Source organism: Suillus fuscotomentosus (genome assembly GCF_016647785.1).
Source record: "Suillus fuscotomentosus strain FC203 chromosome Unknown F5891scaffold_15, whole genome shotgun sequence".
Taxonomy (NCBI): domain Eukaryota; kingdom Fungi; phylum Basidiomycota; class Agaricomycetes; order Boletales; family Suillaceae; genus Suillus; species Suillus fuscotomentosus.
In genome coordinates, this window is record NW_024539527.1 from 674,279 (window position 1) to 701,679 (window position 27,401).

At 48.3% G+C, this 27,401-nt stretch overlaps 10 protein-coding genes across 10 annotated transcripts; 5 read left to right on the top strand and 5 right to left on the bottom strand.

Moving 5' to 3' along the window:
• Positions 1-32: 32 nt before the first annotated feature.
• On the bottom strand, positions 33-4,297 carry F5891DRAFT_1021858 (uncharacterized protein). The gene is made up of 9 exons (XM_041361205.1): positions 4,150-4,297; positions 3,942-4,129; positions 3,446-3,893; positions 3,383-3,392; positions 2,722-3,355; positions 2,656-2,700; positions 2,592-2,625; positions 855-2,570; positions 33-762 (listed from the first exon to the last, which is right to left on the bottom strand). Exons 1-9 carry the CDS (start codon positions 4,256-4,258, stop codon positions 314-316), a joined length of 3,633 nt encoding a protein of 1,210 aa, XP_041228508.1. The 5' UTR covers positions 4,259-4,297; the 3' UTR covers positions 33-313.
• A 431-nt stretch (positions 4,298-4,728) lies between these two features.
• On the bottom strand, positions 4,729-9,223 carry F5891DRAFT_1276856 (uncharacterized protein; the record flags this gene model as incomplete). Its single annotated transcript, XM_041370246.1, has 13 exons — positions 4,729-5,283; positions 5,336-5,349; positions 5,401-5,806; positions 5,858-5,923; positions 5,970-5,983; positions 6,040-6,379; positions 6,431-6,703; positions 6,753-7,108; positions 7,164-7,366; positions 7,417-7,858; positions 7,906-8,257; positions 8,304-8,592; positions 8,643-9,223. 13 exons carry the CDS (start codon positions 9,221-9,223, stop codon positions 4,729-4,731), a joined length of 3,891 nt encoding a protein of 1,296 aa, XP_041228509.1.
• A 110-nt stretch (positions 9,224-9,333) lies between these two features.
• On the top strand, positions 9,334-10,532 carry F5891DRAFT_1021865 (Isochorismatase-like protein). Its single transcript, XM_041361206.1, has 7 exons — positions 9,334-9,441; positions 9,505-9,569; positions 9,623-9,661; positions 9,715-9,876; positions 9,927-10,104; positions 10,153-10,416; positions 10,481-10,532. The coding sequence occupies exons 1-6, from the start codon at positions 9,372-9,374 to the stop codon at positions 10,260-10,262; spliced, it is 624 nt and encodes a 207-aa protein (XP_041228510.1). The 5' UTR covers positions 9,334-9,371; the 3' UTR covers positions 10,263-10,416; positions 10,481-10,532.
• Positions 10,533-12,685: 2,153 nt separating this feature from the next.
• On the top strand, positions 12,686-13,566 carry F5891DRAFT_978386 (uncharacterized protein; the record flags this gene model as incomplete). The annotated part of the gene is made up of 3 exons (XM_041376785.1): positions 12,686-12,899; positions 13,070-13,095; positions 13,183-13,566. 3 exons carry the CDS (start codon positions 12,686-12,688, stop codon positions 13,564-13,566), a joined length of 624 nt encoding a protein of 207 aa, XP_041228511.1.
• A 571-nt stretch (positions 13,567-14,137) lies between these two features.
• On the top strand, positions 14,138-14,719 carry F5891DRAFT_1186079 (uncharacterized protein; the record flags this gene model as incomplete). Its single annotated transcript, XM_041366639.1, has 2 exons — positions 14,138-14,566; positions 14,627-14,719. 2 exons carry the CDS (start codon positions 14,138-14,140, stop codon positions 14,717-14,719), a joined length of 522 nt encoding a protein of 173 aa, XP_041228512.1.
• Positions 14,720-15,709: 990 nt separating this feature from the next.
• Positions 15,710-17,166, bottom strand: F5891DRAFT_1171878 (Manganese/iron superoxide dismutase). The gene is made up of 3 exons (XM_041365558.1): positions 16,876-17,166; positions 16,701-16,825; positions 15,710-16,648 (listed from the first exon to the last, which is right to left on the bottom strand). Exons 1-3 carry the CDS (start codon positions 17,111-17,113, stop codon positions 15,962-15,964), a joined length of 1,050 nt encoding a protein of 349 aa, XP_041228513.1. The 5' UTR covers positions 17,114-17,166; the 3' UTR covers positions 15,710-15,961.
• A 77-nt stretch (positions 17,167-17,243) lies between these two features.
• On the top strand, positions 17,244-18,174 carry F5891DRAFT_1021875 (DAD/Ost2). The gene is made up of 3 exons (XM_041361207.1): positions 17,244-17,530; positions 17,579-17,677; positions 17,728-18,174. Exons 1-3 carry the CDS (start codon positions 17,319-17,321, stop codon positions 17,792-17,794), a joined length of 378 nt encoding a protein of 125 aa, XP_041228514.1. The 5' UTR covers positions 17,244-17,318; the 3' UTR covers positions 17,795-18,174.
• Positions 17,970-18,420, bottom strand: F5891DRAFT_948214 (DUF1748-domain-containing protein; the record flags this gene model as incomplete). Its single annotated transcript, XM_041374790.1, has 5 exons — positions 17,970-17,999; positions 18,064-18,101; positions 18,154-18,180; positions 18,241-18,278; positions 18,335-18,420. 5 exons carry the CDS (start codon positions 18,418-18,420, stop codon positions 17,970-17,972), a joined length of 219 nt encoding a protein of 72 aa, XP_041228515.1.
• A 1,042-nt stretch (positions 18,421-19,462) lies between these two features.
• On the top strand, positions 19,463-21,259 carry F5891DRAFT_978390 (uncharacterized protein; the record flags this gene model as incomplete). Its single annotated transcript, XM_041376786.1, has 5 exons — positions 19,463-19,649; positions 19,686-20,729; positions 20,793-20,881; positions 20,937-21,123; positions 21,174-21,259. The coding sequence occupies 5 exons, from the start codon at positions 19,463-19,465 to the stop codon at positions 21,257-21,259; spliced, it is 1,593 nt and encodes a 530-aa protein (XP_041228516.1).
• A 3,955-nt stretch (positions 21,260-25,214) lies between these two features.
• On the bottom strand, positions 25,215-26,326 carry F5891DRAFT_978391 (uncharacterized protein; the record flags this gene model as incomplete). The annotated part of the gene is made up of 4 exons (XM_041376787.1): positions 25,215-25,540; positions 25,697-25,747; positions 25,798-25,995; positions 26,020-26,326. 4 exons carry the CDS (start codon positions 26,324-26,326, stop codon positions 25,215-25,217), a joined length of 882 nt encoding a protein of 293 aa, XP_041228517.1.
• Between the last annotated feature and the right edge of the window lie 1,075 nt (positions 26,327-27,401).

The following is a 27,401-nucleotide window of genomic DNA, read 5'->3' on the forward strand; positions in this document are numbered from 1 at the left end:
TAACTCAGTCTCACAATCGTTCGATCGCTCAATGAGACCCAAGAAATGCATAAAAAATATGAGCATGAATGAGGACATTCCTCAGATGTTCTTAGAAGGTACGTAATAATATAATACAAAGACAACAATATTGGCACAGGATAACATGACCTGCCCCTCCGGGCAGTCATAACACGACAAAGAAAAATGAGGGGGATGTGAGAGTATGTGACACGTCAATCGGAGATGTAGGGGTAGGAGTAGGAGGAACATAGGAAAGAAAAAGACATGGGCTAGGACAAGCATATATCGGGCAACATACTAGCAGGGTTGTTCACAAGAAAATATTGGCACCCTTGCCAGCACCGCAAGGAGCGACCGCAAGACAGCGTCCTATGCCGTTAATATGGTTATTGCCCAGTCGATTCCTCAGCTTCTCCAATTGCTGATCCCTGGAAACAAATCTCCTCTCAATCGAGCGTTGTACACCAGGACAGGCACTAGAAAATGATGATGCTGCCTCTGCAACATCATCAGTCGAGCCAACTGAGGTCCCAGGTACAGTGCGCGATGCAATCGCAGCCGCACCCGGCGTCCACGAGAGGGGAATAAAATTTGACAATGTCTGGAATGAAAATCGTGCCGCGAGCGGTGAATGCATAATTGACGATAAAGATGAAGTCGAGGCGTGTTGATCAAGGTATTCACAAGTGTCGGAGGAATCTGATTTCGCTTCTGCTATCTTCTCAGAGGTGTCGTAATATCTGAGAGTTGCACCGTTGACTGTGAAAACCAAAGAGAAAAAGTTAGAACCCACTCATGGATGATCTGAGGTGAGGCGTAAATGCCGAACCATTTGTAGCATCCCTTGTAACGCATCAGCGGAACAGGAACGCGGGATTTTGAAGGACTGAAAATCTTCGATGGCGATGGCGAGACTGGTTGAGGAATGAAGGATGAGGTGGTCCCGCCGCGCCGTGACGGAGGGGTAACAAATGATGTCGTCGGACAGTCTGCCTGTGCATTAAAACGATCACTCGCGCTTCTGAGTGGTGTAGCAGAAGAGGGCGGTGTGAGTGGCATGAATGAGCGCAGTGAAGTTGCACGAGGAATTGACGATGGAGAGCTACTTGTTCGGCTTGATGGACGGCTGCTGCTCTCCGAAGTTGGTGGTGAAGAGGACGGTGGAGTGATCGGCTCCTGTACTCTGCGCTGGGGGAAAGTGAAGGGGAAAGCATCATCTTCCTCATCATCAAAAGGCTCATAGATAAGGACAGGTTTTCTCGCAGCAGATACCGATTCGGAATCAGTTGGAGGCGTGATGCAGATAACAGGAGGAGGACCGCAGACAGTTGGCGGAGGGTTGAATGTGAAACGGATCCCGCCCTCAACTTCCTCGCCATGGAGTTCGCCATCATTCTCGTCATCAGCGTCGCCTTCATCATCTTCGTCTTCCTCCATCACAATATCAAGGCTCCTCGACGTCGAATCGACGACAGTGCCAACGTCTGAAGGGATGACAAAAGGTGGCAACTCATCGTCATCATCGTAGGAAAGACCGAATGTCGATGTGAACATCGCTTTGCCCATCTCCTCAGAACCAAGTGGAGGGGAGTTTTCAGCGTCATCGAGGCATCCAAAGAATCGGTCGACCTCATCAACATCACGCTTGACTGTGAGAGGCTGGCCCCTGGGGAATGTCCACGTCTTAGATAGTGAATTGTGTCGAGAATGCGAAGACCTCGACGAAGCTGGTTTGGACAATGAGTTGAGTCGGTTTGTAGCCTCGTTCAGGACTGAGACTGGCTTGAGGTCGAGTTCGCCCGCGGAGCCGATGGATGAGCCATCTGGACTCTGAAAACTGATGTCAGAGTCTTCTGCATCTTCGTAACCGGCCAACTCATCCTCGTCAGAAAAGTCGCAGCTGTCCTGGTACCCATCCTCATCTTCCTCTGTGACAGCATCGAGGGTCAATTCAGCCTTGGTAAAGCTGTGATCGACAGACTCGACATCAGTCGAAGAACCGTCAGAGTCGATGGACTGGAAGCCAAGTCCACGAGGACGGATGTCATAAGACCGACTAGGTACTGAACTTTCGTCCTGCCCACCAACAGAAAGTGGAATGGTGGGAGTATTGAGCAATCCGGCGTCATCTAGAACTTTCTCTAGCTCGGCGCGCCTGGTCCTCTCTTGTTCGAGTGCGGCGCGGAGGCGGATGACTTCATTTACTGCGTTGTCAGCATCTCGGAGACGAGCACGCAACCTGTCCAGTTCCTCCCTCATACCATCACATTCCTTCTTAAATTGCTCGCTCTGGTTTATTGATTGCTGGAGTTCGGCATTCAAATTACCGAGGGTCTTGTCCAGGCTACGCTTCTCGACTTCCAGTAGACCAAGCCGCGAGCGAGCCACCCAGGCTTCTCTTCTTTCAGCCTCAACTCGCCTTGCTAGGACGCCGGCTTGTTTATCTGCATTAGCTACGCGCATGCGCCATCCATCTACGTCTCTCTTCAGCTCGTCACGCTCAGCCTTAAGATCTGAAATCAGCTGCAGCATCTCGTCGCTTGGCTCGGATGATGCTGCCGAAGCCTCTGAAGCCATGGAAAGAGGACGCGATCGGGACATCGATCGCGAACGTAGCGTGCGCTCAAGATCCATTATGCGAGCCAGGAGCACATTGTGCGATCTAAATAAAAAATGTTGCTCGGCTGTGGCAAGGGACTGTTCTGCGACGAATTTGACATCGTTTAACTCTGAAAACCGGCGGTCGGTAGGAGTTGAATCAGGTGTGGGCAAAACACCCATGTCACGAGGAATGGAAGTAACGGAGCGTTTGTATGAAATGCTGCTGCGTTTCCTGCTGATATCAGAGCTTTCAGATGAGATAGAACGATGTGAAGTGAGACTGAAGGAACCGGATGAAGATGGCGTGACAGTGGTGGAGTGGCAATCCGTGCTTCCTTTCGTGAGTTTGGCGTTCGTGAACGAGGTGTCAGAGCCGGATGTCAAGGCGAGAGATCTCAGACCATTGGGCGGATGGTGCGGCGTAAGAGTGGGCGTGGGTAGATTTCCGGGTGTGCAACTGACAGCATTTCCAGAAACGAGAGAGAGGGGCCTGAGATTAAGGCTGGCAGGACGGTGACGTGAAACAGATTTTGTCATTGTAGAAGCTGGAGTAACGAGTGGGACAGCGGGAGCTTCCGTAGATTCCTCGACAACCTCGGCAACTTGAGCGGGACGTTCTTCTTGGGATTCCTCTTCCTCTTCTTCTTCCTCCTCAACTAGTGTCTGAAGCTGATCTTTGGAGTTAGAAGTAGAAGTAAAGAGTTTGCCGAATGAATCGCGCTTGTTCATGAGGCTACTAATACTATGCCCACTGATACCAGTACCAGGAGGGAAAGACGGCTTGGTTGCTACATGCCATTTGTAAATATAGACTGTGGGGATCAAACGAGGTAAAACTCACGGAAGTCAAAAGACTTTGACAGATTGGGTGACGTGATATCAGGAATTTCGACCTTGGAGAAAGCAAGGTCAGGCTTTCCCTCAAGAGCCCAGAGTGCCCTGCGACGAATAGAATCCCTGTCGCCAAGATTTACGTTATCATCTGAATTAGCTGCTGGAAGGTCAGGAAGGGACACGCCCATAAGCTCTGCCGACTCGCGGCGAGTTGATACAGAAGAACGACGCCTGTGATGGGAATTTGGGCGCTTTGGAGGAAGTGCGTTTGAAGGTGCATTATTGAAAGAAAATTCAACTGGAGAGGGGAATGAAGGTGCAGAAGCAGAAATAGATAATGTTGCAAGAGAAGAGGTTGAACTGTTGCGAGAGCGAGATCGTCCATGTGAATGTTTTGGAATGTAATTGTTTAAACTATTGGCTGGAGCGCCACCACCCATCTTGAACGATTCAAACTGGACGCAAGTATGAGCATAAGCCAAAGCGACCAGAAGCCCACTAACCCTCTGTTTGGCTGCCATACTGGATTCTTGAAGTTTGTCAGAAACGTCGAAAGTCTGGTCCATAATAACGTCGGAAGGAGTGTAACTTGAAGAGACTGTGTGGTTTAAAAGAAGGTAAGGAGCCGTACGCTTAAGACGTCGGAATGGCAAGCGTCGAGGTTGTTGATGATGGCGAGCAGCAAACCCGACTTGAACCAATTTCCACCACCCAAGTATGTTCGCGTTTCAAACTCCGCTTCGCCACCCTGCAATACCTGTGAATTAAATGTGCCCGTGGGACGACCCTGTATATCCTCTAGATCGCCGTATGGGGCCATGCGCGTTGAGCAACCATGAGCTAGCAATGTTAATTGTCCTGGTCCCCATCGCAGCTAGCAACATGCAAAGCTGCAAAGTGTCTTTCCAAATGCGGAAACCAACACGCGCCCCTAATGCGCGCTTCATTAATTTCCTACTGGAACCGAAGTCACCGAACCAGCGCACAACTGCGGTCTTTTGTTCTTGCATGCAAGCAGATGGTTACCTTGATGTATGAGCGCTTGATATGATACGCACAGCACAAATATTAAGTAGAATCCATATTTCGAAATTAATTTGAGTGAGCGCACTATAACATGTCTGCTCATGAGAGGTGAATAATCTCTATTAAGTATTCTACTAAGTAATTCTATAAGATAAGAAAAATAAATGTGATGGATATGCGAATGCGAGGTGTACGTATTGCGGCGTGATGAAAGATGCAGGACCGAAAACAAGAACAGCTAAATGTATCCATGGACGCACAGACTTACGAGAAAAAGTATTGCGACTGCTTGATCGTCTCCACATCGAAGTCACCTTTCTTCGGCAAAGGCGGAAGTATAGCGCTCAAATCAACGAATTTATCCACCAGAATCGAATCAACGTCGTCCTCGCCCACACAGTCATCATCACCTTCCTCATGGTCCATAACTGCCGACACATCATTTTGGGCGCATTCGATCATGACCACGTTTTTTACGGGTCGGCCGCGTTTTCCTGTTTTGGGCTTTGGAGTCTCAGTCTGCGTGAGCTTCGGAGCCTCAGTCTCCGTTTTCTTTGAAATCTGGGCGATGGATCCAGCTTCTTCGTCTGAAACATCCATGATGTTGTCAAACCCGCCTAGACGGAGCGCATTTGCCTGTTCAGACGACGCCACAATACGCACGCCTGCAGCTTGGAGGTTCTTCAAGAGCTTCCCGCTGCGAAGCGATGTCAGGGGAATCTTGTGGGATGCATATCGAGTCCGGAACTCTGTGGCCAATTTCTCAAGCACATCAGAAGAATGCAGCGCAATGAACGTGTCTCGGATGATTTCAGACATCTTGTCGATGCTGCTAGCATGCGTCCAATAGGAATCGTGCACAGACGCAAACGTTAGCCCCTGGGTCTATAAACACGCTCATCAATCATAAAAAAGTCCAAAGCCAACGGAACCTACGCGGACACTCAAGGGCGGTCAACATCATATGAGTAGCATCGAGACTATGAATGAAGTTGGGCGGGAATGCAGACGCCTGCTTGACAGCGTTCACTTCGGCAGGCGCATTAGGGTCAGAGATGAACACGCTTTGAATGGACGTCATGACCTGCTTGCGCTTCGTCTTACGGTAGGGCTGTATGATGGGCAGGCCGAGGGGCGTCGTCCACACGACGGACGACATCTGTTCTTTCCTGATACGATTCTTGGGGAGCGAAGAACCGTTCTTCTTGCGTCCTTTGGGAGCTTGCAATGCGTCTGGGACGCGCTCGGCTGGGATAGACTTGGAGATCAGACGGGCGCAGAGGTTCAGCCAAGTTTGAATGGCTTTAGCTCCTGAGAACAGATCACCGATGCAAACGAGCACCTTTGGATAGACAAGTGAGTCCAAGGCTGTCAAATGGGAGAGAATACACACCCTCTTGGCGAGGTAAGCACTAGCACCCCAACACTCTTCCTCTGGAATATCCTTCCTATCCTTCAGCTGCCTCTCAATCTGCTCGCGAGCGCCGATATAAGTCACTCCGTACACCGTAGTCATCACCTTTTCCCCCACATCAGTTCATAACTCCCAAATCAATCAACCAAACAATCACTCACAGTTTGCTTGACCACTTTTCTCGAAACCGCGACCAGAAAGCATAGCTGCATACTTATCGCCATTTTTCAAATCTTCCTCGAGCACCTTCTCCACCATGTTTGCAACGTACGTATACACATCTGACGGTCGGTCGGTCACGCTCAGATTAACTTGCGCAGCACCTTTAACATCACCACCAAGAGCAGCGTAGTGCTGTAGCCCGTTACACGTCCCGTCCTGATGCACCGGGAGGGACGACATGTATGCGTGTGGATCGCCTGATTCGAGCGCCGCGTGCAGTTCCATGCATGTTGCGAGACATTGCCAGGGATCATCAGCTTTCGTCCACCATTTGTTACCCTGTTCGGCGCATCAGCACCAAGGCACCATGATAAGAAGGTGGAGACGCACATCGAGAGGCTTTTCAGCGCTATCATACACATCCTCAAGATGATCCATCACGAACTTGACGCGCTCGTCAAAGTTCCCCTTGTCGAACCCATACAAGTTTGCAAGGTGAATTTTGAGCCACCGCAAGCCTTGTTCGCCGAGGGGCTGCGTTTCACCGAACATTAGCAGCCCACGACTGAGGTCATCACCGATGTGGTTGAAATGTGGAGGAATAGGATACGCGCGTCCCCGGAAATCGAGGTTGTGAGGAAGGTACATCGTATCACCCAGAAACTTTTATTTTATCAGATTGCTAGCGCGAAAGAATAGGATGAAAACTTACAGCGCGTGCAATCTCGATCTTATAGTTGACGCTACACCGGTCAGAATGATTGTTCGCTTTGTCCTGCATGAACGCCTTGAGACGCGCCCCGTACACGCTCTTGGCTTTGATATCCGTATTCATGTTCAGGGGCTTTTCTGGCTCTGGCTGGTCGTATGCTGCTGGGGGGATCTTGCACAGCCGTTCACCAGAATTCCAGACTTTGAGTACGATGTCGAAAATGTTCCGGTTAATCTTCCAAGGTGTGCTACCGAGAACGTCAAGTCCTGCATACACGAGCTCCACATTACCGAGTGAGGTTGCATGCTCCAGGTAGGTTTGCTGTTCTTGGCAGTCTTTGAAACGCATAGCGGCAGCTAGTGAATGAACAATGTTAGCGAGCCGTTGATAAAGGCTGGCGGGTATACTCACATCGATTGTAGAGATATCCACCCCGGTCATGGTTGAGCCAAGGCTTGGGCTTGACGAGCATGGGTAGATGACGCGGGTGAAGCGTTTCGCGCAAGCCGTCTTTTGCGATGCGTTCCGAAACCACAGGATTTAACCGAATGACACCGAGTTTCTGCCCGCGCACATATTCATACGCATGGTAGAACGCTGGTTGATTCTCTTTACTGCAGAGAGTTTTCAACCAATGCAATATACAAGAGACAAACAAACTTACATCTCCTCGTTGGTGCGCTTATCAACAGCAGTCCGCTCGATCGTCGCAGAATCCATCAGACAGTCTACGAGGATACTCCCAACGCGCACCCTAAGTACCTGCGTCCACTCTGATGTCCACTCCTCGCTGTCCTCCATGTACTTTGCAGCCGTCATCCGGCGCGCATGCAAGTCCTTGTACCCGAGGCCCGTGAAATAACCAGTAAACTCGCCTGGGCGTGCATGGGAAGGGATGGCGATATGGTTGCGCTTGCACATCTCAGCTTTGTACTCATTCTCGACAGCACGCCCGACGGTGAGGAGCGCCCGAGCAGTTTTCATCCCATCTGAGACACCGCCGCTGCCTTGGAGGCGCATGATCTCAAGGATAGTGATAAGGGAAAGTTTCTCGGGCTTAACAAGGGAGAGGAAGGGGCCCATTCGTTGAACTTGATTGCTTGTAGCTAGCTGGCGGTTAATACAAATGTCTGACAAGCGCGTATATGCTTACATATTTTTGCCTCCGCAACGATGATCTCTTGTATTTCTGCCTCGAGACGCGTTTTGAGCTTTTGATGCCAGTCCCACATCCACTTTTGTAAATCTGCATGATGAAGTTCGCGGTTGCCTAAACCTAGCTCGTCAAAAAGTTTGGCTTCATGACGGAGGCGCTCTACTGCAACGTCGTAAACCGATTCTTCTAGCAGTTTCTGTCGGGAAGCGAGGTCTTCTGGGAGGACGCGTCGTGCAAGGGTAACCTGAGCCAAGTGTTTGCGGAGGTTATCGAGGTTGAAGGGAACTTCTTCCTCAGACTGTGCAGGTATTACATTCCCGTTTTCATCTAAGGTCTCTTCGGAGGGTGTCTAAGGAGATGTGAGCGAGATGAAAACGAAAGCACGCAATACGTACAGCGAGTCGTAGGACAGGCTTGACCTCCGGGACGCCCTCCAATGGGTCTGGGACATGACTCCCAAGGAATTCTGCCTGACCAAGTTCAGCCAATATACGAGGATGATTGAGATCTACTGCAGATTTGGAGAGGAGTTTTATGATCTCTGAGGCTTCTTCTGACGATGCCAAAACGCGATCGGCGACGACAGCAGTAGGTGAAATGTCTCGCTCTATGAGGTTGCTAAGGAGGGTTGTCGGGTTGGGCAGGTCGGAGAGGTGGACGGGCGTGTCAGACTCGGGACTAAATCTAGAAAAAGTGGTTAGAGTAATAAGGGCAAGGAGACTAATGAAGCGTACCGTCTCCATGCTAACAGCATTATAGCATATGTAGACGCGGTCGGGTGGACTCTATCTGTACCCTTTTCCATGAGGTCGTAAAGGTGACACGCATCCTCGACCCACAAAGTTCTATCTTCGGGCTCCTTGACAAATGCCATGTGGATATAGGCCTCCAAGAAAGAATTGTATATGCGAGACTCGAGCAAGGGTTCGTGGGACTTGGTGGTTCTAAGCTGCTCGAAGATCTGCTTTGCACGGGGAACGTCATACAGGTTATGCAAACATGCATCCATGACAGCAAGCTGGTCCTGAGTTGGAGAATCAGTGAAGTAGAAGCTGTTCAAAGCTGAAGCACGGTCATCTGGAAGAGGGGTTGGCAGGATTGTGTACGGGGTTCTGCGCTTCAGAAAGCCGTTCATAGCTACAAGGTGGTTTGCTGGTACTTCCTTCTGAGCCAACAGGGAAGTATAATCTGGATGGGGGAGAGGGACTTGGGCGAATGCGGTAGCAGGGGCATTTGCTGTCTTTGTGGGAGTTGAATAAAGACGAGCAGGACGAGAAAGACGTTGCCTAGAATACGACAACTGACGAGCAAACATTTTTATGAAGAGGGACACCAAAGCAAATGATGAAGAGGACCGGGTTCGGCAAACCCCGCTCACATGAGCTTCGAAGTTTATATGTAGCGATAAAGTATCCATTCGTTCACCCGTGACTAACGCATAGCCTTCACCTATCTGTATCACTATGCCCACAGTTACAAAGCTTGTACCAGAGGAGACTGTATTCTTCCTCTGCGACGTGCAAACACGGTTCAGTACGCTTGCTTCTGGATCCACTGTGAACAGCATAAATTGACTGTCGTGTCATTCCGAATCAGAGAATGCCATCTTCGGCTTTGACGAGCTTGTATTGGCAATCAGTAAGATGCTCAAGATAGCAAAGGTAAGATCAACTCCCTATCACGCCTTTACTGCTAGTACATAGATATATACAAGGTGTTGGATATCCCTGTGATCGTCACGGAACAGAATCCCCAAAGGTGGGCCCATCCTCGTCCTTCCTCTTCGAAATGAAACCATCCAAGAGGAAAGCTCTTGGGAACACCATCCCCGACATCGATTTACCTTCCCTGGGGCCCCTTCTCCTTGCTAACATCGAGAAAGGGCTCTTCTCCATGGCGACGCCGGAAGTGAAGGCCCTACTCCATGAACGCCCACAGATAAAATCTGTGGTGCTTTTTGGCATCGAGGTTAGTTTACCTTACAATGATTGGTTCATTAGTCAAATCGTCCCATCCAGTCACATGTCTGCGTGTTGCAATCTGCTCTGGATTTTATCGAGGCAGGATATAATGTCCACGTGATAGCAGATGGTGTCTCTAGCTGTAATAAAGAAGAGATCCCCTTTGCCTTGGCGCGAATTCGACAGAGTGGTGGATACATCACTACGAGCGAGAGTGCGGCCTTTCAACTGCAACGTGCGCTTTTCATTTTAGATTATGGGGTGGCCTACTCATTGATTCCAGGAGATGCCGGTGCTCCTGGGTTCAAATCGTTCTCAAATGTCATAAAGGAAGAGAAGGATAACACGGTAAGAACGTTGCAGAAGCTGTTGCAATACCGTGCTGTCTTGTAGACTATAATTTCCCTGCAGTTGTTTGCCATGATTGTGTATTAAATTTTCCCACTCGAGAGAGGAGAGCTTTACCCAGTCGACGACCAAGGCAAGAGTGGGAATCGCAACAACTGCATCAAGGTCATCAAGACATCCATTCGTGATGGTCATATAAGTGCTTGCACATACTTACTTTCCGAATCCTCTTAGCTCATTGACGCCGGCGATGCGCACGCCAGACATCTTCGATAACAAATGTTTTCGACTCGCTCGGACTCATCTACATATTGCAAGGATGGGGCGCTTGATCCTGCGGAAGCAATTTGCGTGCACGCCATGCCCATATGCACGCTCAATCGAGCCCCTCTGATGTTCCACTTTGGCTCAAGCGTGCATTCTATTCGAGTATTGTTGACGAGTTCTCGAGCAACCTAAAACCCAAAGATGAGCAGGACACATGCATCCAAGTATTCGACGATTTACATCCTGTTTTCTAAAAGTGCATCTGCTCGAGCATCAACTGTACTGTCCATGACCTGCTCAATTCGTGTGTGTTAATATTCGCCATTCACTCGGGGCACACGCGGTTCTTGCATTGTTATTGAGCCGGGAATCAACTTGGTAAGTCAACATAAGTGGGGTGTTCGTGGTTCATTCATCAACTCTGAATTCTCCAGCAGATCCTGAGGCGGTCAAAATATGTCAATCAAGTATAAAAACTTGAGTATTTAGTGTCAAGTGATGAACGACTATCAAAATTCCTGCCTCGACTGCTACAGCCGCTATACACGTAATGCAGACTTCGGCAATATCAATGAATATCGATGATACTCGAGCGAATGGCGAAGCACAAATTAGGGCTTGAAATCACTCCTCACGTCTCTTCAAGTTAGTCAATATCGTGTATTCAAGTCACGAATTCAAAGGCGCTCCCATTGCCTATGAAGCAGGGAAAATTGTCCAGACTCCAGGAACAACTACATTGACCAAGTCAGCAACGGACTATATATTGTGCTATCAGTACAGCACTAATGCGAAAGCAGAAGTACGATTCACCATCCAGATGTGCTCATAGACAGGTTGCCAGCCATCGGTAAGCAGTCTTAGTTGCAGAGTAGTTGACTACCACGCTATTGACAGCAAGGGGTGGTGAGCAACGGGGTTGAATCCTAGATGCAAAACAAACTACTCATACTCACCACCACCGGAGCACAGTTATGACTGCAGCAATCACTGTTCGTGCTGCAGGGCTTTAACCAGCCCTTGCACTGTGCAACAACAGACATACATGCTGCTAAGGTAGTAACGACTGCGAGGAAGGAGAAATGCATGATTTATGCGAAGTGATACAAGCTTTGTAAAAGGGACTCTGAGCTACTGAGGCAGACGAAGATTGCTGTAATACACAGGAAATTTCATTTTGGGAAGAACTTCCAAGAGGTTCTACCGCTTTGGAATATTGGTTCAATGCGTCTGGATGGCAGGACTCCACAACGGATAGTTTAGGATGAATTTATTGGAATCCCAGAATCAGAACCTGCCTTGCATATATCTCCAGCTGATTCATCGTTGGCCACGTTATCTCAAAAAAATGGAAGCCCGAGTACGCAGTCTAAATCGTTAATAATCTTGTTTATTCACATGGATAGTATGAAATAGACGAGAATGACTCACATAGTAAAGACTTCGCGAAGAAAACTACAAGACAGCGCGATCCAGCAAAACCTGCTCCAGCTGGTTGTCGTCGTTCGAAGTCCTCCCCTCCTGGCTGCATTTCTCCATTGTCTTTCATCTCGAACGACATTCGCGACAAGCTCTAAGTAATGCAGCGCAGGTGTCGACGGTCCCCGGACAATCGCCACGTTGACAAAGGCCAGAACCCACCTCTCCACATTGAGGCTCCGATTTGGTCCACTCACATCTTCACTGACACCCGGAACGGTATACCACATGAAATTGGACTGCGAGCTGGACATGAACGTCCATACCAGTACGGTGAGCGAGGACGGGTCGAGGTTGTAGAATTTACTGTTCTTGTCTCAGATGTACATCGCGAGCGCGGCCGATCCAGCGTATACCACGATGACCGCAAAAGACGGAATAAAACTTTCTGGATGCTAGGGTGAGCACACCACGCTGAGGGCTGTATATTAATGACAGCTACTACAGACTCCGTGAGTGGCTATGTGACGATACTAGCAGTGATGCAACAGCAGCTGATCATACCCGTAGACACCACGCCAACAAGAGCATATCTACCCAGCTTCGTCTGAAACTCGGGGTCTGGTGCGGTGCGACTAGGTGGGTTGGGCTATGCCTGAAGCGTCAACTCTAGGAGGGACACAAGTGACAAGTGTGAAAACCGCTTATCCACATGCAAAAATTTCTGCGGTTAGCGAATTGACCGGCAACAAGCCTAATCTAAGTGCCGTAGCTCAAACAACATGGCCGGCAAAGGCTGCGAGATGGCCAAACGCCACTTATCCAAATGTCCGGTTGTATGCTTCGTAAGCCAGAGAGCGCCAATGCCCAGCCATGCGAACGATTTCAGAGTCTACTTTCTGGGCCAGGTCGAAAGAAGCGCCACTAATGCTGAAGGAATGTCCGAAGGTAGTGCCCCAACTATGAGTGACCTGAATGCCATTGATCCATGGGAGTGTGCGGCAAGCACCATTGATCATATCTGCGCGTGAGAATCTTGCCAGAAGAATAAAGGGTCGGAGGCTAGTGCAAGGATAGCTCGAGCAAGGTTGTGCGGTGCGAGTGGGCAGATAATACCTTGTACTGTTAGGGATACAAACTGTTTCACCAGCTCATGCTGTATGCAGGTCTATGCGTGCATAGGCTTGACCAAGTAAATCGGTCCCGAAGGATGGGTGAGGTGACGGGTAGGAGTGAAGTCGGAGAGGGAGTTGACTGAGACTTCACAAAAACGCATCAGGCTAAAGGTGCAGCAGGCCATTTCCCGGACACAAGTGTCGAAGGGTTCATTGAGGCAGAAAGTGCTTTTCAGGAGAGTGAGCATGACGAGGGTGATTGGATGGACTTGCAACGGGTGGCGTATATGTTCTGCATGATGTGTTCGTGGTCATCCATGAGACAATGGCAAGGGCCAACTCTGTGCCAAGCTCAGACAGCGGCCAGGTATTTCCTGACAACGGGGACTGAGACAGGCTCAAAGGGCTGTAACGTGGCCCAGGTATGGGGTCATCAGGTGCTGAGTCTGTGGCTGCCAACAGGGCAAATGAGTGGAGCACAGCAAAGGAGGCAGGCGAAAGTTCTTGGTAACAGAGAAGATGTCACAGAAGAGGTGGAACTTGCGTAGGCCCGATCCATAGGACACAGTATCGTGAAAAGGCACCGGAGAGGCATGGGAAGCAGTGCCAGCGAGATACAGTCGTCTAGCGTCCCGACAGGCCACTGGGTTATTCGTGCGAGGCGTGCCATCATCACAATGGGATTAAGAGCCTACGGAGGTGTTCTGGTAGTAAACACGATACCCAAGTGGTCACAGAGGAAAGTCGTGTAGAAATGGGGTCACATCGCCACGGGATAGACTACCTGAGTGCGTCTGTCTGGGAAGAAATTGTGCAGTTATGTATGGTGGTCTCTCAGAGTCCTTGATGCATGCATGTATGATGTGTTAGGTGACTCCGCTTAAGTTGAGCAAAATGGATTCCCACGATGCACTGGCATGATGCTGCTGCATGTTGTGCTGCGTGTTTACAATCTATTAATCAATTTGCCGTTGTTATTTTTACCTCTGGAATTGATACGGCTTCCATCGAGGATCGCGCGGGCCGTGTTGTACACAGCTACCTCTTAAGTTACTCAAGTACTTGTCTCGATTCTCTCTTCGCTTTATGGTCCTTCTGATGCATCCGAGTCTGATCAAAATGCCCTTTTTTGCGGCCAAGGCTTTGATCCAGATTTTTTTCAAAGATTTGGACCTGCCCAAAGGATTCGCGGTTCGGTCGAGGTACCTCAGACGTACACAACGCACCTCAACAACCACCCACTATCACGATGGCGATTACTCTATCGCTACAGACATCCTTAATGGGTGTCTCATTCCTTCACCCCCTCCCCATTCGAATTCTTCGCCAGTGCATCCTGGTTCAGTGACGAGGGATCCAGGTCTCGAAGTCTCCATCAATATTTCCTCCACCAGATCCTCCCGTCGCAATTCCTTTGCCCGCACAGCTTCTGGTATGGCTCAGACATTTTTGCCTTTCGTCCAGGGCATTACAAGTGTAATTCCAGCTGCCGGTCCTCCGATGCAAGCTGCTATTAGTGGATTATTGTCAATCCTTCAAGCCATAGATGTGAGTGCTTATTTTATTCCCAAGATGTATCTTGACTCAAATGCTGTCGCAGAGACGTAGTCAGAACAAGGCGGACCTAGATCACCTGAGGACACGACTTCATCAACTAAGCTCACATCTGTGCAACGTCCCGACCGCCCAGGATCGCTTTGAACAATGCCAGAGGGATTCAATAATTAGGTATGTGCCTTCTTGATGTGTTATTGAAGTCACCCTGTATTGAATGTACCTAGGATTCTGCAAGAAACCTCTGCCCAGCTGACAACGTCGCAACAACGTCGTCTCGAATATGCATCTGTCACACAAGCTAGCGCCGGATGCTCCATTGAAATCGATCATTATCTGGTGAATTATTCAGTTTTTTTCTACTCTCTCAACATCATTTACATGCACTTACGATTCTGCTTTATTAGTGGTCATCTCGAATGTAAAGTCAACACAATATCCATGAAGTGTTGTCAATTCTGCGGAAACTGCAGGATCCCATGGGACCCACTGCAATGAAGTTAACTGCAGCTGTCACACTTCGTAACCCGAACACTAGGGGTGCTCTGGCCGCACTATCCTCTCAGAACGTGCGTGTTATCGTCTTTTGAGTCACTTGCCCGACGCTGATGGTGCTCTGGTCGCATTCCGTTTTCAGTTGGTGCATCCTCTCGTGTTATGCATCAATTACCCGACGCTGATGGTGCTCTGGCGATGTCCCGCTCTCAGCGAGTGCGTGTTCTCGTCTTATCTGTTACTTCCCTGACGCTAATGATGCTCTCTCCGCGTCCCACTCTCAGGCTGCGCGTGCGTAGCAGAATATGGGTGCAACCGCATTAAGGAGATCGGGGAAGACAGTATCACTTACTAATATGAAGAAGATTGAACGGAAGGTCAGAAAGTTTCTCAGGTGAACCCGGAGTGTTCAAATTCAAGGCTACCCTGAAATACGCGTCAAACACTTTACTGCACCTCATGTATTATTATCTTGTCCGAACCACTCGATTTTCCATCCCGAGAGAGAAGTAGATTCAGGCATCTATAAAGTATATTAGTTGAAATTTTAAAGCTGTATGTACTCCCAAACATTTCAGCATCAGAAACCGCATCTCAGGAGAGCCGTGCATACGCCTTGCTTGAATGACGAGTCACACCAGATTGATGTATGCACGTAGAATATTCAAAGTATATCGTATCGGTGCATGAATTTGGATACTTCACTTCAACATAGTCTATTCAAGGCTTCTCCAAGATGCGACGACCTGCCAACTTGAGTTTATGATCAGATCAATAGCATTCCGCTATGCGGAAAAGTTTAAAACGAACGGTATAAGTATGGATGTTATATATCTAAGTAGACTGAGCAGTGAATTATGCCAAAACACCGTAAATTTCTGCAGCTCCATCCATCTACTTTCGGAATGGCTGAGGGCCGACTTTCGTACTGGTGAATGTCAGGTACCGTTCGTTAACCGTTTCCCAATTCAACACGCTCCAGAACTCCTTCATATATTTCTCCTTGCCCCACACTCCATGATCGAGAAGCCAGCAATGCTCGTGAATGCTGACACAGAATAGAGGGTAGATCTTTTCGCCCAAATTACGTAGGCTCCTCGCGGAGGAATCAATCCCCCGATCTGCGCGCTCATCATCGTAGAAAGAACGCGCGCCATCTAGGTGACTACGCGGTGATGAGTGCAGTGTTCGTACGGGGGCAGAAGGGTGCAGTGGCCCAGGGCCTTGGGACATGCCTGACGTGGGTGATGTCGGTGTGCTGCCTAGCCCCGTGTTCAAGTGCGTTGGCTGTGGGCCGTCGCGGAACCTGCCCTCGTGAAGCACTTCATGACAACCCGCAGGGTTTTCCGTGCACGCACGCGAGCGAACAAGAAGTGTGCCGGCAGCGAAGGTGGGCTGAATGGCAAGGTTGCCCACGGCGTCCGTGATAAGCCAGATGTATCCCGACCCCGACATTCCTCTGGCGGCGGAAGAGAAGTTGTTGATGAAATGCGGCAAGCTACCGAATTGGGTGCGGATGGATGGAGCTATGAGAAGATTGTGAATCTTATCTTCGTAGTTTTCCTCTTTTTTCGGAGGTCGCTGTCAAGTAAATTAGTATGGTGAAATAACTAGATGGGGGAGTTGGACACACAAGGCAGTTGAGAAAGAACGAATTGTTGAGGGCGTGACTTGCATAGGAGAAGCCAAGGGCATCTTTTCCAGAGCTAGCAGTGTCGATCACGAGTTGTGTGACGCTCTTTCGCTGGTCAGCAGCATCTGTACACATGCGTAAGTTAAAAGCAAATTGCTCACAAAACCATACTCACCAGGAAACATCTCGTTCAACCGGTCGAGCAAACCTTGCTGATACTCCTCAGAAACCATTTTAAGCGTCCTTGGCGACATAAAGTTTGCAAGGCCCTCATCGACCTTGTAGTCGAGTTCTATCCGAGAATGTAGGTGTCTCCGTGCACCCCAAAATTGCCTTGGACATTTCGTGCTCTTCCATGCAGACAATGCACCGGTAAGAGAGGACGATGCTCGACACAGACCAGCACTGCTCATGACAAAGAATGGCGACTACAAATTAAGTAGAAGGTAGTTCGGCCTTGGACGAGACGTGCAAGTTAGTGAAGGACTTATTTTTTGAACGTGACGGGCGGGTCGGGGTCTTTTCAAGTTGCCGGCTTTCTTTGTTTGGACGAGACTGTTTCCTCCACGTCGTCGTCACTTTCAAGTAAAGCAGTTTGTTAGTCGTCACTCGTTCAACATGGCTGGCCCGAAGTCATCCTCAAAACCCTCGCCTGCGTCGTCAGAAACCTATGTGGCAGTTTCAACGTTGTGGACATCATATCTTGATCAGACCCCCGACCGCCTCAAGTTCATTGACGCATTCTTGGCGTTCACTGTGCTTAGCGGGGTGCTGCAGTTCGTGTATTGCGTACTTGTCACGAACTTTCCCTTCAATGCATTCCTTGCCGGGTGAGTTTACTGGTTAGCATGTCAGGCATGTATTGAGTGCCTTCACAGGTTTGCAAGCTCAGTAGGCCAGTTCGTTCTGACCGCATCCCTCCGCGCACAAGTCAATCCCGAAAACAGATCTGAATTCAAGGAAGTCTCGCCTGAAAGGTATGTGTATGCTTTCTTATGTCTGCCATAGATCCTCATTCTCGGCGTAGGGCATTTGCAGACTTTGCCCTTGGCTCCATTGTGCTGCACTTCTTCGTATTTAACTTCCTCGGATGAACGTGTATAATATTAAGTGGAACTGGTCGCGCAAGCACACAATTCTACTGCAACCTGCTCATTAAGCTTAAGGCTGTAAGCAAATTATGTGTCATCGGAATAAAATATTGCAAAGCTGTGAGTGCGGTCCGTTATCACGAATTGGCAGAAGGAACACAAATGGGAATTGGGAAACTTAATGCCTCCTCTCGAAAGAACTGGAGCGCTGTTATACGTGGTTGTCAGTGACGTGCAGTGTGAGATATGATGATAGAATGTCCATCACGTACTCCGAATACAACGACTGCAAAGTCGAATACGTATTCACCTAAAACCCATGAGCAAATGAAATAGTTGAAAGGGTGGGACAGTTTACAGACCGACTTCAAGATACGACCGCAGCAGTTCTAGTCGAGAACAACGCGTGAACAAGTGTTCTCAATTCAGGTCACGGAGTTTGAACTCACGGCGAATGTCCTTGTTTGGAACTTGAGATAGTGCAGGTCTGTAGTAGAATGAGGGTCAGCATCATCATCATGACCAGCAGCATGGTATACGTACGTGAGGCCTGTTGAGCGTCTTATGCCAGCGAGGAATGCACTGATAATGAATGCATCTAAGCCGAGGTGAAACAGCCACCCAAACATCTTTGCAGGTTGTAGGTTTAGGAATACAGCAAAGCAGACCGTCGCTGAGGGTAACTTCTGGAGTCGGTGACAGGGCAGACTTGTCACTGAGTGAAGCTTAAGTACAGATTCCCACGGAGGCTAGCTGATAAGATCCAAGTCCGACTCGAAGTCAGTCAAATGTAAGAGCTTGGCGCCTAATACTTAGAGGTGATGTCAGATGAACGTTTCAAGTTTCATATCAAGTATGTGGATTACGACGAACAAGTTGCAGAAAAACAAGTTTCAGGTGAGATATCATTTGCACGGGTGAAGGAGTTTACTAAATAGTATCTAGTTCCGTATCAGAAAAAAGGCCATGTCAGATCAACGGTAACCTGTGCTTCGAGCTATTACTCCATGTACTATGCACCTGTCTACTTGAAAACCACAGTTCCTGCACTTCGGAGGTGACGGCCTTTGCCGCTGCGATATGACCCTGACGCGGATGCCCCAGTTTCCGACTCCGCCAGGTGTAAAAATATTTGTTCATTCTTGATTTCAAAGCTCATGTCCAGTTTATCGTAGGTTTCGTCTTGCGCGCTGAAAAAACATAGACTGGCAAAATAAATTGTCATTGAGTTGTGTGAGAGTGAAGGATATGTGTGCGGTACATTGCAAGGAGGGTAGGCTTGACTAGCTCTCGATGATCGCCATCCTGACATGTGCACTTTCAGTAATACACTGCAGTGCGATAAAAAATATAATACTACAACTTTTGGGTGTCTTTCATATAGGCTATAGCTGGTTTTGCTCAAGCCACCGCTTTGGGCTGGCTTGAGCTCACAGCCCAGGCTTGAAATTTCAAATCTGGTAAGCCTGAGCTAGGTCCAGGGCAGTGCTTTCAGGCCAAGCCAGGCCCGATCATGATGCTAATCACTAATTGCAATGTGATGTAAATCAACGTTGCAACAACTGCTCGAAATCACCCTGCACTAGCAGCATTAATCATGGTCGTAAGTGAAATATATTTAATTTGCGTGTCTATAACGCGCTGGCCTCCCTGTCTCTGCCTCCCATCATTATGGCAGATTCTTCCGAACTGACAGAAGAAAATTCGCATCCTTCCAGCCTTCTTACATCTAACATACTCTCGGGTCACCAGAGCTTTGACTCGATAATATCTGATGCAAAGTCCACTGCTGATACTACAGCCGATTTCTACTACCACGGTCTGACGACTCGCAGATATGCCCTTGTCGGAGTGGCATGTTCAATTATCTTTGGCTGCTTATTCATCATTGCAGGTGTTATCACTTTCGCCAATCACGGCGCCCTAGGAGTAACCAGGGTGTTCAACCTGGTCAATGTTGATAAAGGTGCATTGCAGGGGATATTGACCCTGATACTTGACTTAATCGTCATGTTATGTACCGAGTCCACAGGCTTCGTACATGGCGTCTCATTGCGCGCTGCACTAGCCTCAGAGTCTCGGCTTCGTTTCAACACCAATCTGCGCCTTCTCACCGCAGCTCGTGGATGGTATAACCCAAACGGAGCCCTGCTTAACGGCATCTCGGCTGTCCTCCTCATCACATCCTACAGCTCCGCCTCAGTCGTCGTGTGTCTGGACCAAAATAACTCGGAGACATTCCAAACAGTCGATGAGGGTATTGCCATCGCAGGGATACCTCTCCTCATTTTGGGTGTCGCACTCCTCCTCCAGGTGATTATCGCATTGTCAGGGATGTGGGCGGTCAAGATTTTGACGTGGAGCTCCTCACCCTTCGACTTGACCGCCGCACTAGTCCACCACGCACAATTGACCCCTACTACTTTCCGGTGCATGCGTCCTGTGTCTGACATAGACACGTATGGAGGCCCAGCGAAGCCACCAGAGACACAGCCCTCCGCGTGGCATGCTCACTCTAGCATCCGGAAAGTTGTCATTTTTCTTTGGGTCATCGTTGCAGCGTGCGCTGGATGGGCCGTACTCGTCATGTATGTCTGGGACCGCTTCCCTCCCAGCTCTCTATTTGCATTCAGCACCTATCCACTGACCCTACAAACGTGGTCGTTCTTCCGGAGCGCGCAGTCCAATGCCATCGTGTATTTGATGCCAGGTTCCTATCTTGAGGTGGGGATTCTACTCTATATCAACATCGTATTTCTCCAGGGACCGTTGACGCTTGGGCTACATTGCTCGGAGCTCATCGCGAATGTCATCCGAGATGAAAGACAGTGGAGATGCGCTACCAGAAGCAAAGGACTCAGAGTGGCAATGAACCCACTGGAGTCGATTTTTAATCACCCGATCTGTCTCATACTTTTCATCGCGAAGCCCTTCCTGCGTGAGTCATTCACCCCTAGTATTTTTTGTTAGTGTCATTGAACACTATCCTCGACAATCACAGACTGGATGTTTGGGCTTTCATTCGGCATATATATCTCCGCCGCTCACGAGACCCTAGACTTCATTCCGATAGCCATGTACACTGCCCAAGTACGCAATCCCTGCCCATTTAAAATCGTTACAACATTCTCACACATATTTGCAGATCTGGAACTTATGCATTGCACTTTTTATATTTGCCTGTTTCTTTACTTTCGTCGCACTACGCCGACCGTCCGGTCCCCAGCCGGCTGCATACGGCCACCTCCAGACGCTCGCCGACCTTGTGGACGAGTGGTCGCCTGTGATGTGGTGGGGACACAAGGAGGATGGAATTCCGTACTGTCATGCTGGTAGGGTACTTGTATACTCACGATGATGATGCATTGACACTTTTGAAAAGGGACAAGCGATCACCCACTGCCGGATGTGAAGATGAACTGCATCTATGCTGGTTCTGGTGCTGAGCCTCTGGTGCCCCTCTCGTGAGAGGCACTTTCTTTGCTTTCCAAGGGAATTTTTTGTGGTGATCGATAGGAGCGGGGTGACGTTTTGACTGGAACGTACCAAAAACGGACAGATAGAATATCTCAGTCTCTATATCAGAACTGAGATGCGAATACGTCTCTACTCGAGACTTTATACTAGAAATTTCAGTATCATACGTATGTGACTTTTAATGTTGGTTTTGCCGAGTGTTGGCCGAGTGGACTGTAAATTCGGCAAGTGCGACTGTCCGTGACTATCTGTGACATTTATGTGATTCACGAAAGTCACCATAATAGACTGCCAAACTTTGACCAAACTCTAACATTGTCCTTTCCAGTCATTGACAGCTTCACTGACCGATGACATGCACCAGGATGCCCAGACGGTATTGGAAAACATCAACGGAAAGCTATTGCGAGGTCGAAAGCTGGCAGTTACTTTTGCTTATCAAGCTCCGCTCGAACCAGGTGGACAGGGGCCATCACTGAAAACCAAGATCTATGATAAACCCTTATATACACATTATAATCCCAACAATGTCTATAATCGTATAAAATATGGCAGTGCAGAAGCCATAGTCTTGTATAGAAATATATTGTTATCCCTTGCGACCAATATTTATCATGATTACCTGTGCCCGGCATTAGTTGAATGAATTTGGCTGTGTAAAAACTCAAACAGATTGATAAACACGCTAAATATTGCTGAAAACAAGATATATATGTGTAGAACGCTATCCCCTATGACCAATAATTATCAAAATGGTTTTCATTTGGCATTGGCTGCATGAATCATGTTGTGACAGTACTAAAACTGTACTGAAGTGATGACGCATGTTCGAAAAAGTGTCTCTCATTTAGCATTTCTAGCACAGCGGCTCTCCTGTCCAATAAGTAAAAGAGATAGAAATTCTTGCCATCTGTACCATCATATGGACAATTGCTTCATTAGCATCATGGTATTGCGGGTTTTATACTTGATTGGCCAGGAAGTCACATTGGGTTGTATAGGATTATACAGAGACACTCGGTACAATACATGTAGTTTATCAATGCCTCGCCAATTCTCTACCCTAATCTCATCATCAACACCGTCTGCAGGAACAATAACATGGGTTGAACCACAACAGATATCGTTAGTGCCTTGAAGTCCAATGAAAGCAAGGTGTCGTGGCAACTTGACACTATTGTTTCCTTATGCAGGGATTTGCACTGCTCAAGTGGTTGACTGAGTTTGGCGGTGCCGGTGTACAATCAAGCTCGGCGGTGCCAGTATAGGATCGAGTTTGGCGGTATATAATCGAACTCGTGGTACCATAGGATGTAACAGGATCGAGTTCAGCCATAGAATTGAGTTTTTGGCCATGGAATCGCAGGGATCAAATCCAGATATGAGATCGAGTTCAGCCATATCATCGAAGACCAGTCATCCTTAGACAGAAACATAGACCACGACATGACATATCCTGTTGCCAGACCCTGTAGTACAGTGCGACTTTCTGGATGGCATCCTGTCGAGAAACTTGCAGGAAGTCGCGTTAATGAGTGATTGAAGGCAGAGTAGGTGATAGTGGGGATTGAAAATAAAGTCTGAGTTGGATCCTTACTTATCAATGACCGGAAGATATGCTCGGCCGGTGGTGACTGAGGTCTTGACCCTTCCCAAGGGAGTTGTACCTCGTTCGTTTTGAGATCCGGTGGTCAAACTATTTCAGAATAGGAAAAGAGAAGGAGCAGGGTCGGAGCCGGGTAAGGTTGCGAGCTTCAGTTGCAGACAGCTAAAACCAACAGAGATCCGACTCGGATATCAACGGCAGTTTCGAGCATCGGTCGAGGATGAATGGCTAATGTTGACTATGAAGAAAGGCCAAAATGCAGAATGGGTTTCAAGTAGGATTAAGGGATCATTCAGACCACCATTCACTACTGCCCGATCCCAACAACCACCAGTGCTTAGCGCACATGCCCAGCGCATGTCAGCAAATGCTGACATGGCTTGAACATATGCGAACCACACCGGAAGGCGCCAGAATGAGAGGAATGGAGGAGGGCGAGAAGGAGATGAGGGAGAGGTAAGTTTATGTCTTGGGTGCCTATGGAAATGAGGTAGTTAGCAGCATAAAAATGCACAATACATATCACACGCACCTCTGCAGCTTAGAGAAAGGTACCCACAATCCCTCGGCCACGTTCAACACCATCAATCTCCAGTAAAATGTCACAGCTCATTCCAAGCACCACATCCCTTCGAGCTTTTGACAGACCGGCAGTGCCTGTTCGAGAAATCGGCTCAATGTCAAGTAAGACATGTTAGGACCTCATAAGCGAAGAAGGATGGCACTGACCATGTCTTGAGATGAATTGTTGAATCAGAAAATACGACAATGACGAGCAAATGTAGCGAAGCCATGGAGGACGAGTGCGACTCACAGTGGTGTGTGTGAGTTTTGTGTGTCTAGAATTTTTGAATAGATCCAGCGCCATATACGTTGAGCATATGCCTACAGCATCGACGTCTTCCTATCATTCTGCACTGCTATATAGTATTAAGCAATTATTACACATGAATGCAAAAACTATACCACCGGCTTAGAATTCGACATACTGTTAGAATAATGTGTTGAACCCGACAAACAAGCTCATGGATCAGGAAAATGATGCTTGATAAGTAGGCCAATACATGGGTATATAAGGACAACACAGATTTCGCCAACCTTATAAGGTAAATATTGTCATACCGGGTTATCCAGTTTTCAGTGATGCGGTGATGCGCGGCCGACTATCCTGAATATGATGAAAAAGTGGAATTCATACTCGGTCAAAAGGGTGAGTTTTATGTTTAGAAGGGTACCTATCAACTTACCTTTGAATTCTCAGTACCGATATTAACACAATTACAATGAAGGCAAAGTTACGCCAGATGGAATCAATTCATTTAATTCATTACCACCAAAACCACTGACATTGGTTGCGTCATTAAGTTCGATCTCAAGGCAGTGTCGTGGTTTGGAGGTTCTCTCTTTTCAAAAATCCCGCAGGCCCAATTGGTCGGCATTCTACCACCCATGCGGAACCTCCTACCCACCTAGGGCTTTCTGCGGATGCCGATACCACACCTTCAGCATCACTGTCCATACTCAACACTCAACCACAAGTCGTTAAGCCATCCATGTTTTGTAAATGCATATTACCTGATGTGAAGATCATCAAAGAACGTAGCAAACCAAGGTAATGCTCGGTATCACACCTCCATTATACTGACAACGATCTTCGCCAGACCTGTACGATTAACACCTGCCAGAGATCGTTCCGATGGTATAAAGCCTTCTTCGCCAGATTCGTTATACGTCTTAGCGCACTTCCAAGTTGTCCTGATGTAGTCCCATATGAAATATACTATCAGCATGATCTGAGAGTTCTCATGGGTCACTTTATACCATCAGGCAATTGACCTGAGAATGACATATGGTACGTATCAGGTAGACTTTAAAAGCATAAGACACGTTTCCTGATGCCAGATGACGAGCCTCGTGCCGTTAGTCAACCTGTAAGGGTGAGGGAATGACAGTGTATGTTTTTTGACCTTAAGCTTGATTGATTATTCACAAGTGGCTCCCATTCTGAGCCAGGTACGACTGTGCGACTCTGGTCAATCTGATAGAAGGATGGTTGCTCAAGCGGGAAGCGAGAACTATGATGTGCATCATGATAACACCAGGGCTAACAACCATCATGATGACGACAGGCACTATGAGGGTCCAGGAGGTCTCTAGGCTAGTATCGCAGCTCAGACAGCTGAGGATGATGAAACACAATTAACGTTCATATGCGGTACGAACATCACACACCATCGAGACATGCAACGTCGGACAAGACACCCCTTCAACTAGCCCTCCCATTAAACAAATCAAGAAAAATAAGAAATAAAGGAAACAATCTGCGCCCAAGATATGTTCCTACGACAGAACTGTATCCAATAAAAGGTTCATGAGACCAAGGAAGAAGAACAATGAGGTACATGCCACGATAAGACCACCGATACAGGCAACCCTACGTTGTGCAGCTTGGGCTGCAGTTTCGATGATCACATTGTATGCAGCCTCTCCCCTACTGACCACGCTAGAATTGCAGAAGCATGTATTGTAGAAGCTGGAATACATGAAAGTGCACGCCAACACCAGCCATATGGAGTTTGCAACTGCTAATGCTTTGCCTGCCCATCGCAGCCAGTGCGACAGCACCAAAGCAACGCGAGCAGACAGTACCCTTCGATGGGAATAACCTGCGGAGTAGTGCGCGAGGATACTAGACATCAGGAGCAGCATCCAAATTAAGGTCGATGTGACTCCAAAAAGGAGGTAACTCAGAGATCAACACCCCATGCACTGCCTGAAGTGAGCCAACTCAACCACTTATCACGTATGTCGGGAAAACGCACTGTAGTAGGGGTGAACCATGCCATCATGAACGCTGCCCCGACCATTCCCCACTGTAATACAAGCGAAGCACACGAAGCGATGGCCATTCTTGTGAACACACCGGGTGCCCAATGGCTGCGATGTACTACACCATGGGGCTTGGTGCAGCATGCGATGATATCCGTGGATGACCCACATCGATTGCTGGGGTAGATGGTATCAGAGGTGTCGGACTCAACCCAATCACTCCCCAAAGCAACAGGAATGTGGTTTTGGGCCTTCTCTGATGCCATCTCGAACATCAGGAAGACAGTGTCAGCTGTTGATGCCCATCACAACGAACATGAGTAATTAAACACTGGAGGGGTAAGGAGCTCATCTGGAGACATCACATCCTTCTCCCGAGCAGTTATTGTTAAAGCTCTTTGGGCTGATGCACTTGGTGTTCCCATATGAGCACCTGCTGGCCCTATGTGTGCATGCTGGTCTGCATGGCTATAAGCTGCTTGTAAGCGACGAAAATCACATTTGGGGGAGAGTTGCAACCATCCAATGACTATTGGGATCAACCACAGCCACAGTGAACCAGTGGTGTCGCCGTCGGAATGAGAACTTGTATAGATGTCCGCTGGTGAGTTGATTACATTCATGATATAGGCGACAATGACCCAGGCAACGGAGGTTGCAGACACAATTGACCATGTGTGTGTGTGTGTGTGTAGTCCACAAATTCAGAGAACCATTTCCACTAGCAGCCATTTTCAGGCAGTACGATAAGAGAGGGGAAACGATCTGGATGGAGTCTTAGTGGAACTTGCTGAAGGCCGCTCAAGATAGAGACTGTGAAATCTGAATTGGGATAGTCCACCGATTGATTAAATCGGCGGTTGATCCAGCGAGAATTGAGGAGGGTGATGAATAAAGAGTAACCAGTGAGCACTGGTGACCCGACGGTTAACACAGCAGACATGAGATTGTCGAGCCTGTACTGTGCCCCAAAGGGAAGCTGCGAGATCAGTGCAAGGTTTGGCAGCAACCATGTACTGAAATCTTGCGAAAATACGGGCCACTGAAAAGGTTCCCGTTCGGTCCCACAGACTGAGGTGCACAGCGAGTAGCTTATCGCTGTCGCATCAGAAACATTAGATACGGGATTTCCATTGCCATCGAGTAAACCAGCTAAATTTTGTGTAGCGTTCGCATTCGTCACGATGTCAATTAGACATTGAGTGAAGTTGAGTCCAGCTACCCTTTGGACAGCGTGCATCAGTAATAGGAGACCTAGCAAGGGGGGTGAATGAGAAATCAGACCACCAATAGTTCACTCATTGCACTTACATGCTTGAGTACCTGTCTGCAACTCGAAGCGCATCCAGTTCAGGTATGGAAGGTATGTGCTGTCAATGTAGGATTTTCTTGACGAAATTAATATCATTATATGTTTGAATGAAAATGCTCACCAGATAGTTTTTAGAAAGGTCACTGTTGTTTGACAGTGGGCCACCCGGGGTGCTTTATGAGTGATAAAGTCTCTGGATTCGGTGGCTTCCAAGTATGCTGCTGAATCTGCACAAATATTATTGTGCCCCCCCGAAATAAAAAGTGTGCCCCCCGAAATCGAATTTGTGTGACACCCCGAAAAAGGAAATTGTGTCGCCCCGAAAACTATTGTGTGTCGCCCCGAAAACTGCAACATGTGTTGCCCCAAAATTATATCATGTCGCC